The 25,147-nt window shown below is 46.0% G+C and overlaps 1 protein-coding gene across 1 annotated transcript in view; it reads right to left on the bottom strand.

The window, feature by feature from the left end:
• ephb3b (eph receptor B3b) overlaps nt 1-25,147 on the bottom strand; it is a 107,281-nt gene that overhangs the window by 4,913 nt on the left and 77,221 nt on the right. The window contains 8 exon segments of the mRNA XM_036984839.2: nt 756-911; nt 7,738-7,937; nt 8,530-8,679; nt 9,369-9,584; nt 14,635-14,882; nt 18,922-19,044; nt 20,201-20,253; nt 22,751-22,859. Coding sequence (XP_036840734.2) covers nt 756-911; nt 7,738-7,937; nt 8,530-8,679; nt 9,369-9,584; nt 14,635-14,882; nt 18,922-19,044; nt 20,201-20,253; nt 22,751-22,859 — 1,255 coding nt within the window.

The raw sequence follows: 25,147 nt of genomic DNA, 5'->3' as shown, positions 1-25,147 counted from the left end.
GGTAGTGTTATCTTATCCCCGATGGTCTCTCACTCAAATCACAGCGAACACAGTGATAACAACAGCCTTGGGTTAGGGTCAGTGAAAACAACAGCCTTGGGTTAGGGTCAGTGAAAACAGCAGCCTTGGGTTAGGATCAGTGAAAACAACAGCCTTGTGTTAGGGTCAGTGAAAACAACAGCCTTGGGTTAGGGTCAGTGAAAACAACAGCCTTGGGTTAGGGTCAGTGAAAACAACAGCCTTGGGTTAGGGTCAGTGAAAACAACAGCCTTGGGTTAGGGTCAGTGAAAACAGCAGCCTTGGGTTAGGATCAGTGAAAACAACAGCCTTGGGTTAGGGTCAGTGAAAACAACAGCCTTGGGTTAGGGTCAGTGAAAACAACAGCCTTGGGTTAGGGTCAGTGATAACAACAGCCTTGGGTTAGGGTCAGTGAAAATAGCAGCCTCCATTATGTGCCACAATTCGAAGTGTATCAGGAATTTCCCTGAAACCAACTCTAACCTAATTCACACTGCAGACAGCCAACCAGATGTTATTAATTTAAAATCCCCCCCCCCCCTCCCCAATAACTCTGCTGTTTGTCCGTGACAATGACCCCCTCAACTATCTGAATCAACTATTTTTAGACCCCCCCCAATAACTCTGCTGTTTGTCTGTGACAATGACCCCCCCCCCCCCCCTCAACTATCTGAATCAACTATTTTTAGGACCACCCCCCCCCCTCAACTATCTGAATCAACTCTTTCTTCACTCACTCTGCTGTCATTTGGGCCACGAGGTCGAAGGAGGCAAATCCGGCGTTGAGGAAATTGTCACCGTAGCGGCTCATCTTGATGGCGTCCAGCCAGTCTCCCACGGTGGTGAAGGTGGTGTAGTCGGGGACGCATCGGTCGAGCAGGGGCTGCGACGCCCTACAGGGGGAGACAAAAAGAAAAGAGGGTTAAGGTCACGCCTCGCCTCCACCACCGACGAAACCTCACCCCCCCGAACGCCACCTCGCTCTCTCCCCTCTCTCGCCCGCCCCTGTAGGGTCAAAGGTCAACTGTCCCAGCCGCCCGACGTAACCGTTGGAGACTGGCTTGGAGGCTCGGACTGGTGTGTGTTCTCTTCGGCGTGACGACGAAAGCAACACAATATGGCAGAGGTGGAAAAACATCTTCTCAATAACCTCCCAGACATCACGGAGATGCTTGTGTAATATCAACATGTGTATGTGTGTGTGTGTGTGTGTGTGTGTGTGTGTGTGTGTGTGTGTGCCTGTGTGTGTGTGTGCGTGTGTGTGTGTGTGTGTGTGTGTGTGTGTGTGTGTGTGTGTGTGTGTGTGTGTGTGTGTGTGTGTGTGTGTGTGTGTGTGTGCATGTGTGTGTGTGTGTGCGCATGCGCGTGTGTGCGCATGCGCGTGTGTGTGTGTGTGCATGTGTGTGTCTGTGTGCCTGTGTGTATACAGCGGTTAACACCCAATGAGGCCCTCAGAAACTATATATTTTTTTTTAAAACACACCTAATTGATGTCACGAATAGGGGGCTACCTTGCCATTTATATAACCAGCAGTGGAAGTTCGAGAAGAGAGAACGAGTGCGAGGGTGAATGAAAGTGGGGGGGTAAGAAAAGGACAGAAAGAAACAGGGGAGTAGAAAGACGACCACTTTCTCTCTCTCTCTTTCCTCTCTCTCTCTGTCCCTTCTCTGCTCTGTTGATCCTTGTCGTTTGATGGCATTAGATTCATAAGGGGTGGGGGGGGGGGGGGGAGAGGACAGGGTAGAAGTTATTACAAGTGGCTACAGAGGCTCCATTGAAGGGGTGAGTGCTGCAGATGGATAGATGGAGTGAAGTTTAATAAGGCCTGTGCTTCGGGGCCCTGAGGGTTGGGGCTAGCTGCCATTAACCCTCAGCCACAGTTCCCTCTTAATAGACCATTGTTAGCCACTCTCTGAAGCCTTGCGTTGAAGGGGAAGCTGTCCGGCCTGGTCTTTCTAAGTCCTTAAGGTCGTTGGAAAGGTCTGGGATCAGGCTAGAAGTTGTTCTACTGGGAGAGGCCACTAAGATAGTATGTCTGATGTTATGAGGGGCACACATCTGAGCGGATACACCTCAACTGGTGTTTCCTCAAGGTTTTTGGTTACCTGTTTCCTATTGGAAGATCGTTTTTGGGTACCTGTTTCCTATTGGAAGATTGTTTTTGGGTACCTGTTTCCTATTGGAAGACCGTTTTTGGGTACCTGTTTCCTATTGGAAGACCGTTTTTGGTTACCTGTTTCCTATTGGAAGACCGTTTTTGGTCACCTGTTTCCTATTGGAAGACCGTTTTTGGGTACCTGTTTCCTATTGGAAGACCGTTTTTGGGTACCTGTTTCCTATTGGAAGACGGTTTTTGGGTACCTGTTTCCTATTGGAAGACGGTTTTTGGTCACCTGTTTCCTATTGGAAGACCGTTTTTGGGTACCTGTTTCCCATTGGAAAACTGTTTGTCTTCAGTGTGAGTTGTGAAACTCACACACAAACACTCACACACACACACACACACACACACCAGTGGAGGCTCCTCAGATGAGGAAGGGGGGACCATTCTACTCAGTGAATTTCATAAAATAAGTTGTTTTTAGATGAAACTACACTAAATATGTTCACGTCATCAAATAACTGAAGGTCTACAGTAGCCTCAACAGCACTCTGTAGGGTAGCACCATGGTTTAGCCCGGAGGACAGCTATTTTCCGTCCTTCCCTGGGTACACTGAATTCAATACAAAACCTAGGAGGCTCGTGGTTCTCACCCCCTTCCATAGTCTTACACAATAATTATGACAACGTCTGGGGGATGTCCTCCACAGGAGGTTGGTGGCATCTAATTGGGGAGGATGGGTTTGTGGTAATGGCTGGAGCGGAATTATTGAAATTTTTTAACAGTTTTGAGCAAATTCATTCCAAATAAATTTTAAGGAGAAGCAGCATAGAGAAAGAGAGGATAAAGATTTTGTTGTATTTTTTCTTTTAGTTTCCTATTGGAAGACTGTTTTTGGTTACCTGTTTCCTATTGGAAGACCGTTTTTGGTTACCTGTTTCCTATTGGAAGACCGTTTTTGGTTACCTGTTTCTTATTGGAAGACGGTTTTTGGTTACCTGTTTCCTATTGGAAGTTTCACTAGCTAATGGAGCTACTCAACAACCTGACTCAAACAAAGATGAATAATATTTATGTTAGCTAGCTGACTATCCAACACTCCAATTCTTTAAAGTCTAGGTAAGCTTTCGGTTTTATTAATTTATTACCACTGGTGCCCGCAGGAGGTAACTGCTAAACTGCTTGCTGTACACTGTACTGCGTGATTGTACACATGGATTGGATTGTGGGTTTACAAACGCGTTAGCTCTAGTAGCTACGTTGACTATGGCGTTAGATAATATGGTGACAATGATGTAGGCTGTGTGTAGCGGTTATGGTATGAAGGTTTGGCTTGGGGAGGACATTTTCGGCTATTCACGTTCACTGCTGTTGTGTTGTACTGTATAATGAAGTCAACAAGTAAAGGGAAATGTGAGAGGAGGAGAGCACGTAGATGTGATGATGCTGTTCATATGGTTGCTATGAAAGCGAGCCGTTTGTGGCGGGTGATAGTCCCAGTTGTTATTCACCTAATAATAAGGAAAACCCCTCGACCACGCCCACAAATTGGGGGAAATTGTGTTGTTCAATGTACATGCAGCCAGGTCAAAAATCCTGACCTACGGTTCGCAATGCTCCTACGTAGGGAAATAGAGCCCTGTGGCTTCAGGCTATTCGGTGTGGAAAAGTGGGAAATGTGGGTGACCCGGTGTGTGGAAAACATTCAATCAACGGCAAGACATTTAACTTGTTTACGGTCCGTTTGTAACTCCACTCACTACTTGTAGCTGTACAGTCCGTTCGTTTGTGTTGTTGGTCTTGGCTAGCTTAAATATTCTGGGCTGTTACTAGCTAGCACTCATTTACTCAGTGGCTATTAGAGTCTTCATGAAAAGGGGGCATGAGTAGTGAGAATAATAGGGAGCAGGCAATGCTGAAAAGTAATCTTCAGACATGTTGTACTTTTCTTAAATGTTGTTTAATAATTGACTAAAGTAAATGTTTTTTTTATTCATTTTTTACTGTGAGCCAATAGGGTAACCTAGGTAACCACAGGTTTGTTTTCCACACAGGCGGTGTTCTATCTAATACAGACTGAGACTATCATTCATATGGCCAATTCTGTTGTAAAACATTTCTTAACCGGAAGCAAATGGAATGAAACTGGGATGTCCAAACTCTCGTTTTAGTTGCAACTGTTTGGACTAATTATTCCACCCCAGATCAGCTAGATGCAGGCAAGAATGTGTTACTGTCTGTCATCTGGATCACTACACATGTTCTCTCGACCTACCTACGTTATCAACTTTCATTCATAGGCTAGGTTGTAGCAACCTCATGATGGGTATAGGGAAATGATGTGAGAAGGATGTAGTAGCATAAACCTATCGACGTTACATGGAGCTGAGTGAATGGAGTATGAATGAACAGAGATTCAATATAATAGAAATAAGGCCATGCTCATAAAAAAAAAAAAATGTCCTCCCTAATCTTAAACGGCACTGACACACACACACACACACACACACACACACACACACACACACACACACACACACACACACACACACACACACACACACACACACACACACACACACACACACACACACACACACACACACCTGTACTGTATTTACTGAAACAACTCACCAATCAAACGTAGCCTGGCTACCGCTACATACCGCTAACGCCATGCCAGATGTCACGGCAGCTCATCTCTCACTCATTCCTCCCTCGTTAGGCTCGGTGGGGGTGGGGGGCACACCTCTCCGCTGGGCCGTTTAAAATCTCGTTAGCAGCTAATTAAAAGCGTTCCCGTCTCTTTTTTTGTGCCTCGCTCTTACTCTAGCTAATTATCCTCACTTAATCTTCCCGGCCATAACTACAGCTCCTGATCCCCCATTCCTCCTCCTCTCCTGAAGCAGGGACAAGAAGGTAGGTCACCCCCCCCCCCCCTCCCCCGGGCTCTTTCCACAAACGCAACAGAGGAATGTGGCTAAAAACCTAGACATTGTGAAGCCATCGGTCGAAGAACTTCCTTGTAAGAGCTACTGTTGATTCAACATTTGCATTGAGAAATCAAATTGTATTTGTCACATGCGCGGAATACAACAGTTGTATGTATACCTTACCGTGAAATGTTTACTTACAAGCCCTTAACCAGCAATGCAGTTCAAGAAATAGACAAAAATGTAAATATTTTATGAACAAACTAAAGTTTAAAGAAACAAGATAATTACAATAACAATAACGAGGCTATATACAAGGGGGTTCAGTACCGAGTCAATGTGCGAGGGTGCAGGTTAGTTGAGGTCATTTGTAAAGTAACTAAGATAATAAACAGCGAGTAGCATCAATGTAAAAACAAAGGGCGGGGGGGGGGGGGGGGGGGGGTCAATGTAAATAGTTTGGGTGGCCATTTGATTAATTGTTCAGCAGTCTTAAGGCTTGAGCTGTTAGGGAGCTTTTTAGTCATAGACTTGGCTCTCCGGTACCGCTTGTTGTGCGGTAGCAGAGAAAACAGTCCAGGACATGGATGACTGGAGTCTTTGACAATTTTTTTGGGCCAACCTCTGACACCACCTAGTATATAGGTCCTGGATGACTGGAAGCTTGGCCCCAGTGATGTACTGGGCCGTACGCACTACCCTCTATAGCGCCTTACGGTCAGATGCCGAGCAGTTTCCATAACGGTCGGTGATGCAACCCTGTCAGGATGATCTCGATGGTGCAGCTGTATAACTTTTTGAGGATCTGGGGACCCGTGTCACATTTTTTTCAGTCTCCTGAGGGGAAAAAAGTGTAGTGTTGGCCTCTTCACAACTGTCTTGGTGTGTTTGGACCATGATAGTTTGTTGGTGATGTGGACACCAAGGAACTTGAAACTCTCGACCCGCTCCACTTCAGCTCCGTCGATGTGAATGAGGCATGTTCGACCCTCCTTTTCCTATAGTCCACGATCAGCTCATTGGTCTTGATCACATTGAGTGAGAGGTTGTTGCCCTGACACCACACTGCCAGGTCTCTGACCTCCTCCCTATAGGCTGTCTCATCGTTGTCGGTGATCAGGCCTACCACCAGGTCTCTGACTTCCTCCCTATAGGCTGTCTCATCGTTGTCGGTGATCAGGCCTACCACCAGGTCTCTGACCTCCTCCCTATAGGCTGTCTCATCGTTGTCGGTGATCAGGCCTACCACTGTTGTGTCATCAGTTAACTTAATGATGGTGTTGGAGTCGTGCTTGGCCACGCAGTCGTGGGTGAACAGGGAGTACAGGAGGGGACTAAGTATGCAACCCTGAGGGGCCCATTGTTGAGGATCAGCGTTGCCTACCCTTACACCTGGGGGAGGCCCGTCAGGAAGTTCAGGATCCAGTTTCAGAGGGAGGGGTTTAGTCCCAGGGTCCTTAGCTTAGTGATGAGCTTTTGGGGTCCTATGGTGTTGAACGCTTAGATGTAGTCAATGAACAGCATTCTCACATAGGTGTTCCTTTTGTTGAGGTGGGAAAGGGCAGTTTGGAGTGCGATTGAGATTACGTCATCTGTGGACCTGTGGTATGATTGAAGTAAGATGGAATACAGGCTACATACTTCAAACCAGTACATAGGGTCCCAAAATTTTCTCAGAATTCCCAGGATTTGTAGATATCCTGGATGGAATTTTCCAAGGTTCTAGATATCCTGGATGGAATTTTCCAAGGTTCTAGATATCCTGGATGGAATTTTCCAAGGTTCTAGCTATCCTGGATGGAATATTCAAAGGTTCTAGCTATCCTGGATGGAATATGTGTGAATCTAAGTGTGCGTTCTCTAATTCTCTCCTTCTCTCTTTCGTTCTCTCTCTCGGAGGACCTGAGCCCTAGGACCATGCCCCAGGACTACCTGACATGATGACTCCTTGCTGTCCCCAGTCCACCTGGCCGTGCTGCTGCTCCAGTTTCAACTGACCTGAGCACTATGACCATGCCCCAGGACTACCTGACATGATGACTCCTTGCTGTCCCCAGTCCACCTGACCGTGCTGCTGCTCCAGTTTCAACTGTTCTGCCTTATTATTATTCTACCATGCTGGTCATTTATGAACATTTGAACATCTTGGCCATGTTCTGTTATAATCTCCACCCGGCACAGCCAGAAGAGGACTGGCCACCCCACATAGCCTGGTTCCTCTCTAGGTTTCTTCCTAGGTTTTGGCCTTTCTAGGGAGTTTTTCCTAGCCCCCGTGCTTCTACACCTGCATTGCTTGCTGTTTGGGGTTTTTAGGCTGGGTTTCTGTACAGCACTTTGAGATATCAGCTGATGTACGAAGGGCTATATAAATACATTTGATTTGATTTGATTGGAATATTCCAAGGTTCTAGATATCCTGGATGGAATATTCCAAGGTTCTAGTTATCCTGGATGGAATATTCCAAGGTTCTAGATATCCTGGATGGAATATTCCAAGGTTCTAGCTATCCTGGATGGAATATTCCAAGGTTCTAGATATCCTGGATGGAATATTCCAAGGTTCTAGATATCCTGGGAAAACCTGTGGATTTGGGGAGTTGTGCAACCCTACTAGCACCAGATTGAGGTATCTGCTAACTAGGTTGAGATGTGGCAGACTGGTTGTGATAGCTGATGGGCTTACCCGGAAGAGTGCGTGCTGCTGGTGACCACCTTGAGGCTGGCGGCATTGCGGATGAGCTTGTCCAGTGTTGCGACGATCTGGGAGAACTTAGGCCGGAGGTTTCTTTCCTTGACCCAGCAGTCAAGCATGAGCTGGTGCAGTGCCGTTGGGCAGTCCATGGGCGGGGGCAGCCGGTAGTCCTGCTCCACTGCGTTTATAACCTGGAGGGTTGAAGGGGAGAAGAGAGGAGAGGAGAGATCTGCGTTAAGAGTGGGTTAGAATCAGACCTGGGTCAGATATTTTCTTGGGAATTAGGGGTTTGAATGAAGAGGCATACAAAGGATAGGGTGATCACTGGGCAGAGTAGGGATATGAGGTAGGAAGAGAAAGAGAAGGGATAGGAGGTAGGAAGTGAAAGAGAGATGGGATTATAGTCAAGAAGGGAACAACGTAAGGAGGAAAGATGGAAGGGAAGGGGGAAGGGGGAGGAAGAGAGGGGGAAGATAAGAGAGAGCATGAGAAGGGGGCAGGAAAGATGTTAGGGGGAGCGAGGGGGGAAGGAGGCAGGAGAAATGGAGGAAAGATGGGAGGGGGGAAGGCGACAGGACAGATGGAGGAACGGTTGGAGGGGGAGGGAGGGGGGAAGGGGGCAGGAGAGATGGAGGAATGATTGGGGGGGGAAGGGGGGGGCAGAAGAGATGGAAGAAAGACAATGGATGATGAAAGGACAAGGAACCAGAGAATGGGGGATTCAGAGATTGTTACAGTGTTTTTTGGGATCGTGGGAACGTGAAGTAAAGTAGTTTCACTCACGTCCTGGTTGCTCATGTCCCAATATGGCCGCTCTCCGTACGACATCACTTCCCACATGACGATGCCATAGCTCCACACGTCACTGGCCGAGGTGAACTTCCTGTAGGCAATGGCCTCGGGAGCCGTCCAGCGAATCGGAATCTTGCCTCCCTGTGGATATGCGAATGAGTAGGTGAGCGTGAAATACTGGGGATGGAGTCACACACACACACACACACACACACACACACACACACACAGAGTCACACACACACACAATTTATTACCACTCATTCAAGACTTGACATAGATGCCAATACACACTCCAAAAGACTCCCTCAGTCCTAGACACTAACCAGATTCCCTCAGTGTCCTAGACACTCACCAGACTCCCTCAGTGTCCTAGACACTCACCAGACTCCCTCAGTGTCCAAGACACTAAACAGACTCCCTCAGTGTCCTAGACACTAAGCAGACTCCCTGTGTTCTAGACACTCACCAGACTCCCTCATCAGACTCCCTCAGTGTTCTAGACACTCACCAGACTACCTCAGTGTCCTAGACACTTAGAAAACTTCCTCAGTGTCCTAGACACTCAGCAGACTCCCTCAGTGTCTTAGACACTCACCAACCTCCCTCGATGTTCTAGACACTTAGCAAACTTCCTCAGTGTCCTAGACACTCACCAACCTCCCTCAGTGTCCTAGACACTCAGCAGACTCCCTCTGTGTCCTAGACACTCAGTAGGCTCCCCCAGTGTCCTAGACACTCACCAGCCTCCCTCAGTGTCCTAGACACTCCCAAAGACCCCTCAGTGTCCTAGACACTCAGCAGACTCCCTTAGTGTCCTCGATACTCACCAGTGAGCTGGTATAGGTTGGGTCCGTGGCGTCGTCTTCAAGGAATCGCGACAGGCCGAAGTCGGACACCTTACACACCAGGTTGCTGTTGACCAGAATGTTGCGAGCTGCCAGGTCCCGGTGAACGTAGTTCATATCAGAAAGATACTTCATGCCCGCGGCGATGCCACGCAACATGCCCACCAGCTGGATCACTGTGAACTGCCCGTCATTGAGCTGGCAGATTCAGAGATAGAGATAAAAAGGTCACTATATCATATTAAAAACATATATACTAGATTCAATCATTATTTAACATGATCATATTCTTCTCACATATCTATATACACAAACACACATTTACTGCCTGTTGAACACGGAATGAGAAAGAACTTGGTTTGTTGTTTAGGAAAGTTTTGAAAAGTGTTGGTTAATAGCTAGTTATCTTTTGAGTTTAGATCCCGTGACGGGTTGGCATCAGTTGCTGGGGCCGCTACTGATTCAGAAGGGTTGGGTTAAATGCGGAAGACACATTTTCAGTTGAAGGCATTCAATTGTACAACTGACTAGGTATCCCCCTTTCACTTTCCTTTACTATCTATCCAGTGATTCTTCTGACCAAGGTTGGGTCTGAGGAGCTGTTTAGCATAGCAACTAGCCTTGCTGCTAGTTAGCTGCCTACCAAGCTAGCAGGGCTTTCTTGAGGGCTTGAACGCAGCCCGTGACACAGTTAGTCATTGTGTCTGAGATCGCGGATGTCTGCTGTTTGTTGTTGTTGTTTTTAATCTTTGCTGTGTCCTGTCTGGAACTGAGAGGAATAACAGCGTAACCTATGTTGCTACCATGACAAAGACCAAAGCTGGCGGGAGTACCGTTGAGAATAGTGGTATCTATCACAGGTGAAGGTTCTTTTAAACAAACAAAAATAATTCTACAAGCAATTGTTTCCCAAACAATTAAATAGCTTCAAGTGTTGAGTCCAAATGCTGTTGGAGTCAACTAATAAAATAATGGACGACCTGACCAGAAAGGTCCGGGACCTGAAGAACAGTTTGCTGTTCTCCCAGGGTCAGCTCGATGAGTTCAAACAGGAGAACGGCAAGATGACAGCAATCTGAAAGTCATTGAGAGAGGATATCAGCTATGAATGTGGATCTGTAATAACAATGACGGAGAAATTGGATTATCTCCAGGGACGATCAAGGAGGAACAACATGGTTGTGTACAGAATTACATAATCTCCACATGAGACCGAGATGGAGTCTGAGGACAAAGTGTGGGAAATTGTCTTGGAGAAACTGAAGATGGACCACAGGAAGAACGAGGTGGATCGCGACCACAGAACTGGAAAACCCACCACCGGCCCAGGTGACAGGTCCAGGCCGGTAGTTGTCAAGTTCCTGAGGTTCAAGGACAAGGAGCTGTTCTGGAAAGAGCCAAGGACTTGAGAGAAACGTATATCTTCCTCAACGAGGACTTTCCTGAAGCTGTGCGCCAGAAGAGGAAAGAACTTATTCCTGCTATAAATGTTGCCAGAGCGCGTGGGGACATTGCTTACATCCGCTATGACAGGCTCATTGTCCCCCCTTCCTCCCAAAAGCCTGGAAGGGTTGAGAGAGCCAAGCCTATGGGTTCGTAGCTTCAACCCCACAGCTCAAACACACTTACACACACCAACTAATTAATGGACTGCTAAATGTATATATTTTTATGTATATTTTTTTCTCTTGCTTTGTTTTTATTATTTCTATCTCTGACAAGGAAAACAGGAAATAGCCCTTATTAATATATGTATCCTTAGAAATAAGGCTCATGAAATCAATAACTTGCTAACATCAGATAACATTCATATATTAGCCAGTTCTGCGACTCACTTAGATAATTAATTTGATGATTCGGCAGTAGCAATAAAAGGATATAACATATATAGAAGAGACAGGAATGCTTGTGGGGGGAGGTGTTGCTGTATATATTCAGAGCCAAGTAACGATTAGAGAATAATTTATGTCAAGTGTTGTGGTTGCAGGTTCACCTGGCACATCTAAAGCCTTTTCTTTTGGGGTGTTGTCATAGGCCTCCAAGTGCTAACAGTCAGTATCTAAATAATATGTGCTTGATAGTGTATGTGATAGCTCTACTTTTTTGGGGGGGCCTGAATATTGACTCGTTTTCATCAAGCTGTCCACTCAAGAGGAAGCTTCTCACTATAACCAGTGTCTGTAATCTGGTTCGGGTTATTAATCAATCTACTGTACCAGGGTGTTTCCAAATGCTACAGAAACAAGATCATCCACATGTATCGATCACATTTTTAATAATACCGTAGACCTTTGTTCTAAAACTGTATCCGTACCCATTGGATGCAGTGATCACAATATAGTGACTATATCCAGGAAAGTTCCAACAGCTGGTCCTAAAATAGTGTATAAGAGACCATACCAAGGATTTTGCTGTCACTCTTATGTGAATGATGTTTAAAAAAAATATATGTTGATATAATGTGGATTAATAAGGATCATCCACACGTTGCAATTGATTCATTTATGAAAGAACTTCCTCCAATTATTGATAATCATGCACTTGTTAGTTAAGAAACTGACTGTTAGAACTGTTAAGGCTCCATGGATTGATGTGGAATTGAATAACTGTATGGTTTACGGAGAAAAACGGGTAAAAGGAGTGTCTAGTAAGTCTGGCTGCACATCTGACTGGCTGACATACTGCAAATTGAGAAATTATGTGACCAAACTCAACAAGAAGAAGAAACTGTATTATGAAGCCAAGATCAATGATATAAAGAATGATGGGGGAAAAAAAAGACAAATTCAACTCCATCTTTCATCGAATCAGATGGCTTATTCATCACAAAATGATTTTGATGTTGCGAATTAATTTTATTGATAACTTAATTGGCAAAGTGGGCTAACTTAGACAGGAAATGCCAACAATGAACAATGAGCCATCATACTCATGCATAAAAACATGACTAATGAAAGAAAAGCATTGCAGGTAAGAATTTTGTAAAGATAGTGTGGACGGGATGGTAAAGGTATTGTTATCGTTCAATAAAGACAAACCTCCTGGCATTGACAACAGATGGAAAGCTACTGAGGATGGTAGCTGACTCTATAGCCACTCCTATCTGTCATATCTTTAATCTGAGTCTAGAGGAAAGTCTTTGTCCTCAGGCCTTGGAGGGAAGCCAAAGTAATTCCACTAACCATGAGTGATAAAGTGGCCTTTACTGGTTTTAACAGCAGACCTATCAACTTGTTGCCAGCTCTTACCAAACTGTTCTAAAAAAAAACGTTTTTCACCGAATACAATGCTATTTCTCTGTAAACAAGTTAACAACAGACTTGCAGCAAGCTTAAAGAGAAGTACTGCACTGATACAAATGACTGACGATTGGTTGAAAGAAATTGATAATAAGATGATTGTGGGAGCTGTACTGTTAGATTTCAGTGGAGCCTTTGATATTATTGACCATAACCTGTTGTTGAGAAAATGTGTGCGTAATGGCTTTTCAAGCTTTGCCATATCGTGGATTCAGAGCAATACATCTAAAAGAACTCAAGAGGTTTAATGGAAGCCTGTCTAATGTCAAAAATGTAAAGTGTGGTGTACCGCAGGGCACCTCTCTAGGCCCTCTAATCTTTTGCATTTTTACCAATGACCTGCCACTGTCATTAAACAAAGCATGTGTGTTGATGATTCAACCATATGCGCATCAGCAACCACAACTAACTAAGTCACTGAAGCCCTTAATAAACAGTTGCGGTCTGTTTTGGGTGGGAGTCCAGTATTACATTGGTCCTGAACATTTCTAAAACTAAGAGTTGTTTTTGGTATAAATCGATCCTGGATCTCAGCCGCACCTGGTAATGAATGGTGTGGCTGTTGAACAAGTTGAGGAGACTAAATTACTTGGTGTTACCTTAGATTGTAAACTGTCATGGTCAAAACATATAGATTTAATAGTTGTAAAGACGGGAAGAGGTCTGTCCATAATAAAGAGATGCTCTGCTTTTTTGACACCACACTTCACAAAGCAAGTCCCGCAGGCTCTAGTATTATCTTATCTTGATTATTGTCCAGTTCTGTGGTCAAGTGCTGCAACAAAAGACCTAGTTAAGGTGCAGCTGGCACAGAACAGAGTGGCACGTCTTGCTCTTCATTGTAATCAGAGGGCTAATACTAATACTGTGCATGCCAGGCTTTCTTGGCTAAGAGTTGAGTTCTTGTTTTCATGAGAAACATTATTGTGTTGGAAATTCCAAATGGCTGCATAGTCAACTTCCACACTGCACTGACACACACACACCAGACATGCCACCAGGGGTCTTTTCACAGTCCCCAGGTCCAGAACGAATTCCAGGAAAACTACAGTATTATACAGAGCCACGGGTGCACTCCCTTACATCTTATATAGCGTAAGTGAACAGTTAACCTGGTATAAAAAAAAACTAATAAAGCAACACGTCAAGGAACATGCACCTCTCCCCCATGTGACCTTCTCATTGTGTGTTTGTACTGACATGTGTGTGGAACTGATAGATACGTTTTAAAAACATTAACATGTAGTGTTTAAATGTATGTAAATTGTAAAGTATTTTGTCTGTAATGTCTTTTCATGATTTTTCGGACCCCAGTAAGACTAGCTGTCTCCATGGTATCAGACCCCAGTAAGACTAGCTGTCTCCGTGGTATCGGACCCCAGTAAGACTAGCTGTCTCCATTGGCATCCACTAATGGGGATCCTGAGAAATAAAAAATGTAATAAAATCTCTCTGTCTCTCCTCACCACTCTATTTGGTTGCTCTCTGTCTCTCTGTTCATCTCTTGCACTCTTTCTTATTCTTACTATCTCTCTATTTATCTCTCTCTCTCTCTCTCTCTCTCTCTCTCTCTCTCTCTCTCTCTCAGTGTCAACCAGTATTTAATTTAAGGGAGAGGCAGTGATTCATAAGCTGAGTGAATCCTCTGTAAATGTCAGAGACAGCGAGAGGAGTGGCGCGTTTGTCTGATATTGGCAACAGACGAGGGTTAGGGCCTTTTCCCAAAGAGATGGAGAGGGTGTGGAATACGAGGACATTAATAGAGAAGATCGGGGGGAGATATGCTCTTGTGCTTTTGCTGGGTAGTGGTGCAGATGATGTGACGATTACAAATAGACATTTATGAAGTGTGTTCAAGAGCATCAGTTATCTGGGCAGTTTTACAGAGCGCAGATTTTGAATGTGTGTGTGTGTGTGTGTGTGTGTGTGTATTCCACATGCTCTCTTACCCTTAAGAAAGAGTCCAGCGCTCCGTTCTCCATAAACTCTGTGACGATCATGACTGGTCGGCTCTTGGTGACCACGCCCTCCAACCGGATTATGTTCGGGTGGTCAAACTGTCCCATGATGCTCGCTTCGCTCAGGAAGTCCCGCCTCTGCCTGTCGGTGTAGCCCACCTTGAGTGTCTTGATAGCCACAATGATCTCCCGTCGTCCGGGCAGCTTCAGACGCCCACGACACACCTCCCCAAACTCTCCTGTGAGAGTGAGGAATGGGAGACAGCGAAAGAGAGAGAGATATGGAGGGGGGAAGAGAGGAAGGATCGGAAGAGTGGAGGAGAGTGGAGGAGAGTGGGGGAGAGAGGGGGAGAGGGACAGTTTACTGGTTAGAAACAAGGAGCCAGGGAAGGGAAGCGGGAGATAGAGAGTGGGGGTGGGGGGGGGGTGGGGGGGGCTCGGGGTGAACGGTGAACGGTGGCTAGGAGCAGTAGAAAAAAGGGGGAAAGCGAGAGGAGGGTGAGAGTAAGGGATGGCTGAGGGACAACTAAAAGCTTAGAGTGGGTGGACGTGGGTAGTTTGGGGTAGGGGGAAAAGCTTGATAAGAGAGTGAGGGAGGTGGGAGGGTAGGGGTATATGTATGGGTAGAGGGGAGGTGGGAGGGTAGAGGTATATGTTTGGGAAGATGTATAGGTTGGAATAGAGGTATAGGTGGGAGGGTAGAGGTAGAGGTAGGAGGGTAGAGGTATAGGTGGGAGAGTAGAGGTAGAGGTAGGAGAGTAGAGGTAGAGGTGGGAGGGTAGAGGTATAGGTGGGAGAGTAGAGGTAGAGGTAGGAGGGTAGAGGTATAGGTGGGAGAGTAGAGGTAGAGGTAGGAAGGTAGAGGTATAGGTGGGAGGGTAGAGGTAGAGGTGGGAGGGTAGAGGTATAGGTGGGAGAGTAGAAGTATAGGTGGGAGGGTAGAGGTATAGGTGGGAGGGTAGAGGTAGAGGTGGGAGGGTAGAGGTGTAGAGGTAGAGGTGGGAGGGTAGAAGCAAAAGTGGGAGGGTAGATGTAGAGGTGGGAATAGAGGAATAGGTTGGAATAGAGGTAGAGGTAAAGGTATAGGTGAGGGTAGAGGTATAGGTGGGAGGGTAGAGACAGAGGTGGAAGGGTAGAGACAGAGGTGGGGGTAGAGGTATAGGTGGGGGTAGAGGTATGGTTGGGGGTAGAGGTATAGGTGGGAGGGTAGAGGTATAGGTGGGGGGGTAGAGGTATAGGTTGGAGGGTAGAGGTATAGGTGGGAGGGTAGAGGTAGAGATGGGAGGGTAGAGGAAGAGGTGGGAGGGTAGAGGTAGAGGTGGGAGGGTAGAGGTATAGGTGGGGGGTAGAGGTGTAGGTGGGAGGGTAGAGGTATAGGTGGGAGAGTAGAGGTAGAGGTAGGAGGGTAGAGGTATAGGTGGGAGAGTAGAGGTATAGGTGGGAGGGTAGAGGTAGAGGTATAGGTGGGAGGGTAGAGGTGGAGGTGGGGGGTTAGGGGTATAGGTGGGGGGTAGAGTTAGAGGTTGGAGGGTAGAGGTATAGGTGGGGGTAGAGGTACCGATGGGAGGGTAGAGGTAGAGATGGGAGGGTAGAGGTAGGAGAGTAGAGGTAGAGGTGGGAGGGTAGAAGTATAGGTGGGAGAGTAGAGGTAGAGGTAGGAGGGTAGAGGTATAGGTGGGAGAGTAGAGGTAGAGGTAGGAAGGTAGAGGTATAGGTGGGAGGGTAGAGGTAGAGGTATAGGTGGGAGGGTAGAGGTGGAGGTGGGGGGTTAGGGGTATAGGTGGGGGGTAGAGTTAGAGGTTGGAGGGTAGAGGTATAGGTGGGGGTAGAGGTACCGATGGGAGGGTAGAGGTAGAGATGGGAGGGTAGAGGTAGGAGAGTAGAGGTAGAGGTGGGAGAGTAGAAGTATAGGTGGGAGAGTAGAGGTAGAGGTAGGAGGGTAGAGGTATAGGTGGGAGAGTAGAGGTAGAGGTAGGAAGGTAGAGGTATAGGTGGGAGGGTAGAGGTAGAGGTGGGAGGGTAGAGGTATAGGTGGGAGAGTAGAAGTATAGGTGGGAGGGTAGAGGTATAGGTGGGAGGGTAGAGGTAGAGGTGGGAGGGTAGAGGTCGAGGTGGGAGGGTAGAGGTGTAGAGGTAGAGGTGGGAGGATAGAGGTGGGAGGGTAGAAGCAAAAGTGGGAGGGTAGATGTAGAGGTGGGAATAGAGGAATAGGTTGGAATGGAGGTAGAGGTAAAGGTATAGGTGAGGGTAGAGGTATATGTGGAAGGGTAGAGGTATAGGTGGGTGGGTAGAGACAGAGGTGGGAGGGTAGAGACAGAGGTGGGGGTAGAGGTATAGGTGGGGGTAGAGGTATGGTTGGGGGTAGAGGTATAGGTGGGAGGGTAGAGGTATAGGTGGGGGGGTAGAGGTATAGGTTGGAGGGTAGAGGTATAGGTGGGAGGGTAGAGGTAGAGATGGGAGGGTAGAGGAAGAGGTGGGAGGGTAGAGGTAGAGGTGGGAGGGTAGAGGTATAGGTGGGGGGTAGAGGTATAGGTGGGAGGGTAGAGGTATAGGTGGGAGAGTAGAGGTAGAGGTAGGAGGGTAGAGGTATAGGTGGGAGAGTAGAGGTATAGGTGGGAGGGTAGAGGTAGAGATGGGAGGGTAGAGGTAGAGGTGGGAGGGAAGAGGTAGAGGTGGGAGGGTAGAGGAATAGGCGGGAGGGTTGAGATAGAGGTGGGGGTGGGGGTGGAGGTAGAGGTACAGGTGGGAGGGTAGAGGTAGAGATGTGAGGGTAGAGGTAGAGATGGGACAGTAGAGGTATATTTGGGAAGGTAGAGGTATAGGTGGGAGTGTAGAGGTATAAGTGGGAGGGTATAGGTATAGGTGGGAGGGTAGAGGTATAGATGGGAGGGTAGAGGTAGAGGTATAGGTGGGAGGGTAGAGGTGGAGGTGGGGGGTTAGGGGTATAGGTGGGGGGGTAGAGTTAGAGGTTGGAGGGTAGAGGTATAGGTGGGGGTAGAGGTACCGATGGGAGGGTAGAGGTAGAGATGGGAGGGTAGAGGTATAGGTGGGGGTGGGGGTGGTGGGGTAGATTAGGCTTCTGAGGGATCGGGGGCGGGGTCAGAAGAAGAGACAGGAGGAGAGAGAAGCTTGGCGGTTGTGGAGGTTTTGCGTCTCGGGCCTAATACGCCAACCAGGTGCGAGAGTGTGTGAGAGCAAGAGAAACAAGGGAAGTGAGGGAGGGAGGGAGGGAGGGAGGGATGATCGGTGGGAGGGAGGGTAAAGGGGAGGGGAGACAGGGGTTGGGGTTCGTCACTTAAGGCGAAGGCTGGGAAGCGACGGGTTCAAGAAGCAGCAGTAGGTGTTAAGCCCTTGTAGTAGTAGTAGTAGTAGTAGTAGTAGTAGTAGTAGTAGTAGTAGTAGAGTGGAGGGGGCTCAGCTGCAGGTGACGTAAACCTCAAATCCAACTTCCCATCATCACAAGTCTTCATTCGGCCCAGACACAAGGCTGAGAATTCAACTCTGAGCCGGGAACAAATCCTACAGCTTTTTTTTGCAAAAAATATTACTAATATTTCAAGATATCAAATCATTTATGATTTCAAGATTACTAACTAGTGCATCAAAAAAGGGTGGAGGGAAGGAGCAAGGGTAATCTAAAGGGAAACAAGAAGGACGACCACATACGGAGGTCAAGGGTCAAAGGGTCTTTAGAGTGGCCCCGTTTAACATTGACCCTTGAGAATCTTGGGGGGGGGGGGTGTTCTGAGATGACCAATCCTGAACCTGGAAGGCTGCTGTTCTAGCTGCTTGACCAGCCAATCAACCCTCCTAGATGATGATTAAGTCAGTTACATTCAAGTAGAAGAGCTAACCAATGGAAGTCACTGAATTAATGACACTTGAAGGAACAAAATAACTTCCTACTACAGAGCACCTCTCCAGGATCAGGAATGGGCAGTTCTTAAAGGTTAAAGGTTAAATACATTTTTAAAAAAGGTTAAAAAGGACAAAAAGTGTGGAAAGTAGCTAGCAATCAAACAGGCACTTAGGTGCCAACCTGGGGGGCCACGGTTGTGAGTGAAGCGAATTAGAGGTGGGGGGACATATTTTTGCAAGGGCGTAAGTGCAGATTTTAGATTAGGGGGGGCTGAGGCTAGTGCTGGGGGGTGCGAGGCGAGGCAGGGGTTGGGATGATGAATTGAGTGAAAGTACCGCTTGGCGTGAAGTCCTCTAACGGTATGGCCTGGAGGTGACTAGCAGTCTTCCCCCTGTAGCTCAGGAGCTTTGGTTGGTTACCTGCGCCGATGACCTCCTCGATCTTCACGCAGGAGATGTCGATCTCCTTCGCAAACTCTCGGACGGCCTCGTTGGGGTCCTCGTAGGTGAAGGGGTCGATATAGACCTTCATTCCCGGCGTGACTATAGGGGATTCAATAGCGGGAATAATCACATGAATCACGGCCGTCAAGCAGTAGTTACCATTGAAAACAATATGTACTGGGCATTCGGAAAGTGTTCAGACCCCTTTACTTTTTTTCACATTTTGTTACATTACAGCCTTATTCTAAAGTGTATTTTAAAAAAAGTTTTGCCTCATCAAAAAACTGAAATATCACATTTACAAAAGTATTCACACCCTTAACTCAGTATTTTGTTGAAGCACCTTTGGCAGTGATTACAGCCTCGATTCTTCTTGGGTATTACGCTACAAGCTTGGTCTCTCTAGAGAAGTTCAATCTAGTTCAAGTCCGGGATCATCTTTCCCTCAAACCTGTCCTTGCCGCTGAAAAACATCCCCACAGCATGATGCTGCTGCCACCACCGTGCTTCAACATGCTGTACCCTTCCCCAGATCTGTGCCTCGACACAATCCTGTCTCTGAGCTCTATGGATAATTCCTTCGACCACATGGCTTGGTTTTTGCTCTGACATGCACTGTCAACTGTGGGACCTTATATATAACATGTGTGTGCCTTTACAAATCATTTCCAATCAATTTAATTTACCATAGGTGGACTCCAATCAAGTTGTAGAAACATCTCAAGGATGACCAATGGAAACAGGAAGCACCTGAGCTCAATTTTGAATCTCATAGCAAACGGTCTGAATACTAATGTATATAGGGTAATTCTGTTTAAAACATATATATATATATATATATATATTTTTTTTTTTTTTACCTGTTTTCACTTTGTCATTATGGGGTATTGTGTGTAGATTGATGAGGAAAATGTTTTATTCAATCCATTTTAGAATAAGGCTGTAACAAAATGTGGGGGAAAAAAGTCAAGGGGTCTGAATACTTTCCTAGTGCACTGTACGGATTGGATTAACAGAAGATTTAGCAGTCGAGGCACAATTTCAATGAGCTCCACAGCCACTACCAATGCTATAATTCAGTCTAATCTGTGCCTGTTATTGTAAAGCCAGTTATGACATCACCGGCTGTGGACACGCAGTGTGTGAATGTATACTGTTGAACGTAGGGACAAAGTCAAGCTCAGACAGTGTCTGTTAGAATGTGGATCTTGGGATGGCTTTATAATGTAGGACAGGATAGGCAGTAGAGACTTACTGTACTGCTGAAGTTTCTCTGTGTACTCTGACTCAGAGCCATTCCTCTGCTTCCTGTGGGGCCAAACCAGAGGTAAAAAAACAAAATCAGTCATGTGCCGCAACACAGCAATACTTAATGGAACAGGAGAGTGTGGAAAGGATGTCAGTATAGCTGTGTCAGGTAATATAGATGTCAGTATAGCTGTGTCAGGTAATATAGATGTCAGTATAGCTGTGTCAGGTAATATAGATGTCAGTATAGCTGTGTCAGGTAATATAGATGTCAGTATAGCTGTGTCAGGTAATATAGATGTCAGTATAGCTGTGTCAGGTAATATAGATGTCAGTATAGCTGTGTCAGGTAATATAGATGTCAGTATAGCTGTGTCAGGTAATATAGATGTCAGTATAGCTGTGTCAGTTAAAATAGATTTCAGTTTAGCTGTGTCAGGTAATATAGATTTCAGTATAGCTGTGTCAGGTAATATAGATTTCAGTATAGCTGTGTCAGGTAATAGAGATGTCAGTATAGCTGTGTCAGGTAATATAGATTTCAGTATAGCTGTGTCAGTTAAAATAGATTTCAGTTTAGCTGTTTCAGGTAATATAGATTTCAGTATCGCTGTGTCAGTTAAAATATATTTTCAGTGTAGTTCTGTCCGTTAAAATATATTTCAGTATAGTTTTGTCAGTTAAAATATATTTCAGTGCAGTTGTCTCAGTTAAAATATATTTCAGTATAGTTGTGTCAGTTAAAATATATTTCAGTATAGTTGTGTCAGTTAAAATATATTTCAGTGTAGTTGTGTCAGTTAAAATATATTTCAGTATACCTGTGTCTGTAGAAATAGAGAATTACACTGTATTTCTCACTAGGATAAAGCTCACTTAGCTTTCTATTCGAGGCTAAGAAATACAGAATTTTTAGTAAAACTACAGAAGAAGACAATATATCGAGTAGAAAACGTAGGACTCTGTTTTGTATGTATGAAATGAAAGCTGAGAGAAAACATAATGGCCCAACACGAGAAGTAAAGGACAAAGTCTCTCCCAATGGCAGACTGTTTCCCACAACACCCAGTTTAACGCATCTTCCCACGTACTGGTTCAGACTACCCCCCCCCCCCCCTCTTTTCCTTTACTCATCCTCTGCTTTCTCTTCTTTCTTCAGTATCAGTCCATTAATGGGGGGGGAGGGTTGGGGACGTTGAAAATCCATGTTAATGTAGTTCCTTTGTTGTCTAACCAGTAACCGGGGCAATAATACCCGACGGTGATTTGCATCTCATTTCCAATTCAAATGTGGTTCCGGAATATGCCGAGGAGGCTCTGAGTTTTGCTTTTTTTCCACCATTCTACTTTTTTCCCTTCTCTCGTGGCAGAAGCTTGCAAGCTAAACTAAGACAGAGAGAGAGAGAGAGAGAGACGCTAGCGAGCTAAATTAAGACAGAGACACACTAATGAGATAAGCTAAGACACAGAGACAGACACTAGCGTGCTAAGCTAAGACACAGAGACAGACACTAGCGTGCTAAGCTAAGACACAGAGACAGACACTAGTGAGCTAAGCTAAGGCACAGAGACAGACACTAGCGAGCTAAGCTAAGACACAGAGACACTAGCGTGCTAAGCTAAGACACAGAGACAGACACTAGCGTGCTAAGCTAAGACACAGAGAAAAACACTAGCGTGCTAAGCTAAGACACAGAGAGAGAGGAGGAGAGGAGGAGAGGGATGAGGGAGGAGAGTAGGAAGGAGTTTTTTCAGCGTGATGAGGGCCCTGCTCTTCAGACCAGCCGGCTCACACCGAACCATTCCACCACGAACCATTCCACCACAAATCATTCCACCACGAACCATTCCACCACGAACCATTCCACCACGGCAGCAAAGAGGTGGGTGAGCACCAGCATGCAGACGCCCAGTAAAAGATGAGTAGTGCTATGTAGAGTTGAATGACCGAAGTGAGGCCGAGCTATGCTTTTACAGGATCTGAGTGGATGTTGAAGTTCCTACAAATGAATAGGAGTCAAAAGGATTCAGTGGGGTCAGCCGGCGTCCGAGCGCGTGAAGGCAGGCCAATCATTTCCTAGCAGCTGCAGCTCATGCTGTGTCCATTGGGCAGGGCTAGCCTTGCAAGATTTTGGGAGGCAAATCTGTTTGGGACTTTTCACTAGATAGAGCTAATCTCCTACTCACAAACCTCATAGGTGGCACGCCAGTCCCGAGTGTCCCTGTGTGTCTTCTGTGGGTTTCAGGATGTAAACACATTCAAAAGTTGACATTTCCATTTTGTTTTTTTGTGGGGGATTTTTCAATCTGTAAATCAAATACACCAGGAATTGCGAGAAATATGTAATTTTCTCAATTAAAAGTACGCTGGTGTTGAAACACAAATGGAAGAAATGACCACGTTGTGTAATATTGCATGAGCTTGGTGAAATGCTGTGGATAATTTTTATCAATGGAGGTAAATCCTAGACATGAAAATGAAAGTCAGATGAAGAAACTTTTTCCAATGTTGTCTCAACGACAAAGTGTTCACTGGGTATTATCGACTTATTCTCACCTGAGGCAGACGATGGCGATGACAACGACAGCTATGATGAAGACTAGACCCGCAGTGGCTGAACCCACGATGAGGGGCAGCTGCTCCTGAAGAGACTTCTCTGGGTCACCTAGGGGTCAAGAGGTTAGAGGTCAGGTGAACACGAGAGCGTTACCCAAATAATCTACCCTTACTCCTAGAAACCATTCCTACCCTTACCATTCCTACCCTTACCCCTAGAAAGCATTCCTACCCTTACCCCTAGAAACCATTCCTACACTTACCCTTAGAAAGCCTTCCTACACTTACCCCTAGAAAGCATTCCTACACTTACCCCTAGAAACCATGCCTACACTTACCCCGAGAAAGCATTCCTACACTTACCCCTAGAAACCATGCCTACACTTACCCCTAGAAAGCATTCCTACCCTTACTACTAGAAAGCATTCCTACCCTTACTCCTAGAAACCATTCCTACCACTACCATTCCTACCCTTACTACTAGAAACCATTCCTACCTTTACCCCTAGAAACCACTCCTACACTTACTCCTGGGAGACTACTTTCCCAAAAGTATGTGGAAACCTGATCGTCCAACAACTCATTCCAAAATAATGTGCATTAATATGGAGTTGGTCCCCGCTTTGCTGCTATAAAAGCCTCCACTCTTCTGGGAAGGCTTTCCACTAGATGTTGGAACATTGCTGCTGGTACTCGCTTCCATTCAGCCACAAGAGCATTACTGATGTTGGGCAGTCATCTTTCCAATCCATCCCAAATGTGTTCAATGGGGTTCAGGTCAGGGATCTGTGCAGGCCAGTCAAGTTCTTCCACACCTATCTCGACAAACCATTTCTGTATGGACATCGCTTTGTGCAAGAGGGCATTGTCATGTTGAAACAGGAAAGGCCTTCCCCAAACTGTTGCCACAAAGCTGGAAGCACAGAATAGTCTAGGATGTAAGTGTATGCTGTAGCGTTAAGATTTCCCTTCACTGGAACTAAGCGGCCTAGCCCGAACCATGAAAAACATCCCCAGACCATTATTCCTCCTCCACCAAACTTTACAGCTGGCACTATGTATTGGGGCAGGTAACGTAATCCCAGATTAGTCTGTTGGATTGCCAGATAGTGAAGTGTGATTCACCACTCTAGAGAACAGGCTTCCACTGCTCCAGAATCCAATTGTGGTGAGCTTTACACAATTCCAGCCGACGCTTGACATTGCGCATGAGGTCGGCCACTGCGCATGAGCCCGGGTTCAAGTCAGGGCTCTGGCTGGACCACCCAAGGACATTCAGAGACATTTTCCGAAGACACTCCTGCGTTGGCTGTGTGCTTAGGGTTGTTGTGCTGTTGAAATGTGAACTTTCCCCCCAGTCTGAGGTCCTGAGCACTCTGGAACAAGTTTTCATCAAGGATCTCTCTGTACTTTGCCCCGTTCATTTTTCCATCGATCCTGACTAGTCTCCCAGTCCCTGCCACTAAAAAACATCCACACAGCATGATGCTGCGATCACCATGCTACACCGTAGGGATGGTACCATGTTTCATCCAGACATGATGCTTGGCAGTTAGGCCAAAGAGTTCAATCTTGGTGTCATCAGACCAGAGAATCTTGTTTCTCATGGTTAGAGAGTCCTTTAGGTTTTGGCAAACTCCAAGTGGGCTGACATCTGCCTTTTACTGAGGAGTGGCTTCCGTCGGCCACTCTATCATTAAGGCCTGATTGGTGGAGTGCTGCAGAGATGGTTGTCCTTCTGGAAGGTTCTCCCATCTCCACATAGGAATTCTGGAGCTCTGTCAGAGTGACCATCAGGTTGTTGGTCACCTCCCTGACCAAGACCCTTCTCCCCCGATTGCTCAGTTTGGCCGGGCAGCCAGCTCTAGGAAGAGTCTTGGTGGTTCCAAACTTCTTCCATTTAAGAATGATGGAGACCACAGTGTTCTTGGGGATCATCGACTCTACAGACATTTTTTGATACTCTTCCACGGATCTTTGCCTCAACACAATCCTGTCTCGGATCTCTACAGACAATTCCTTCGAACCCATTGCTTGTTTTTTTGCTCTGACATGCACTGTCAACTGTGAAAAAATACTTATTTTCCACCATAATTTGCAAATAAATTCATTAAAAATCCTACAATGTGATTTTCTGGATTGTTTTTCTCATTTTGTCTGTCATAGTTGAAGTGTACCTATGATGAAAATTACAGGCCTCTCTCATCTTTTTCAGTGGGAGAACTTGCACAATTGGTGGCTGACTAAATACTTTTTTTGCCCCACTGTATATATATATATTTTTTTATATGCACTTGCAAACATTCTAAAAACTTGTTTTTGCATTGTCACTTTGGGGTATTGTGATGTCATTATGGGGTATTGTGATGTCATTATGGGGTATTGTGATGTCACTTT

Source organism: Oncorhynchus mykiss, chromosome 1, assembly GCF_057628025.1.
Source record: "Oncorhynchus mykiss isolate SJ-2025 chromosome 1, ASM5762802v1, whole genome shotgun sequence".
Classification (NCBI taxonomy): Eukaryota; Metazoa; Chordata; class Actinopteri; order Salmoniformes; family Salmonidae; genus Oncorhynchus; species Oncorhynchus mykiss.
The sequence above is the reverse complement of the archived record's forward strand: the minus strand, read 5'-3'. Positions and strand labels throughout refer to the sequence as shown.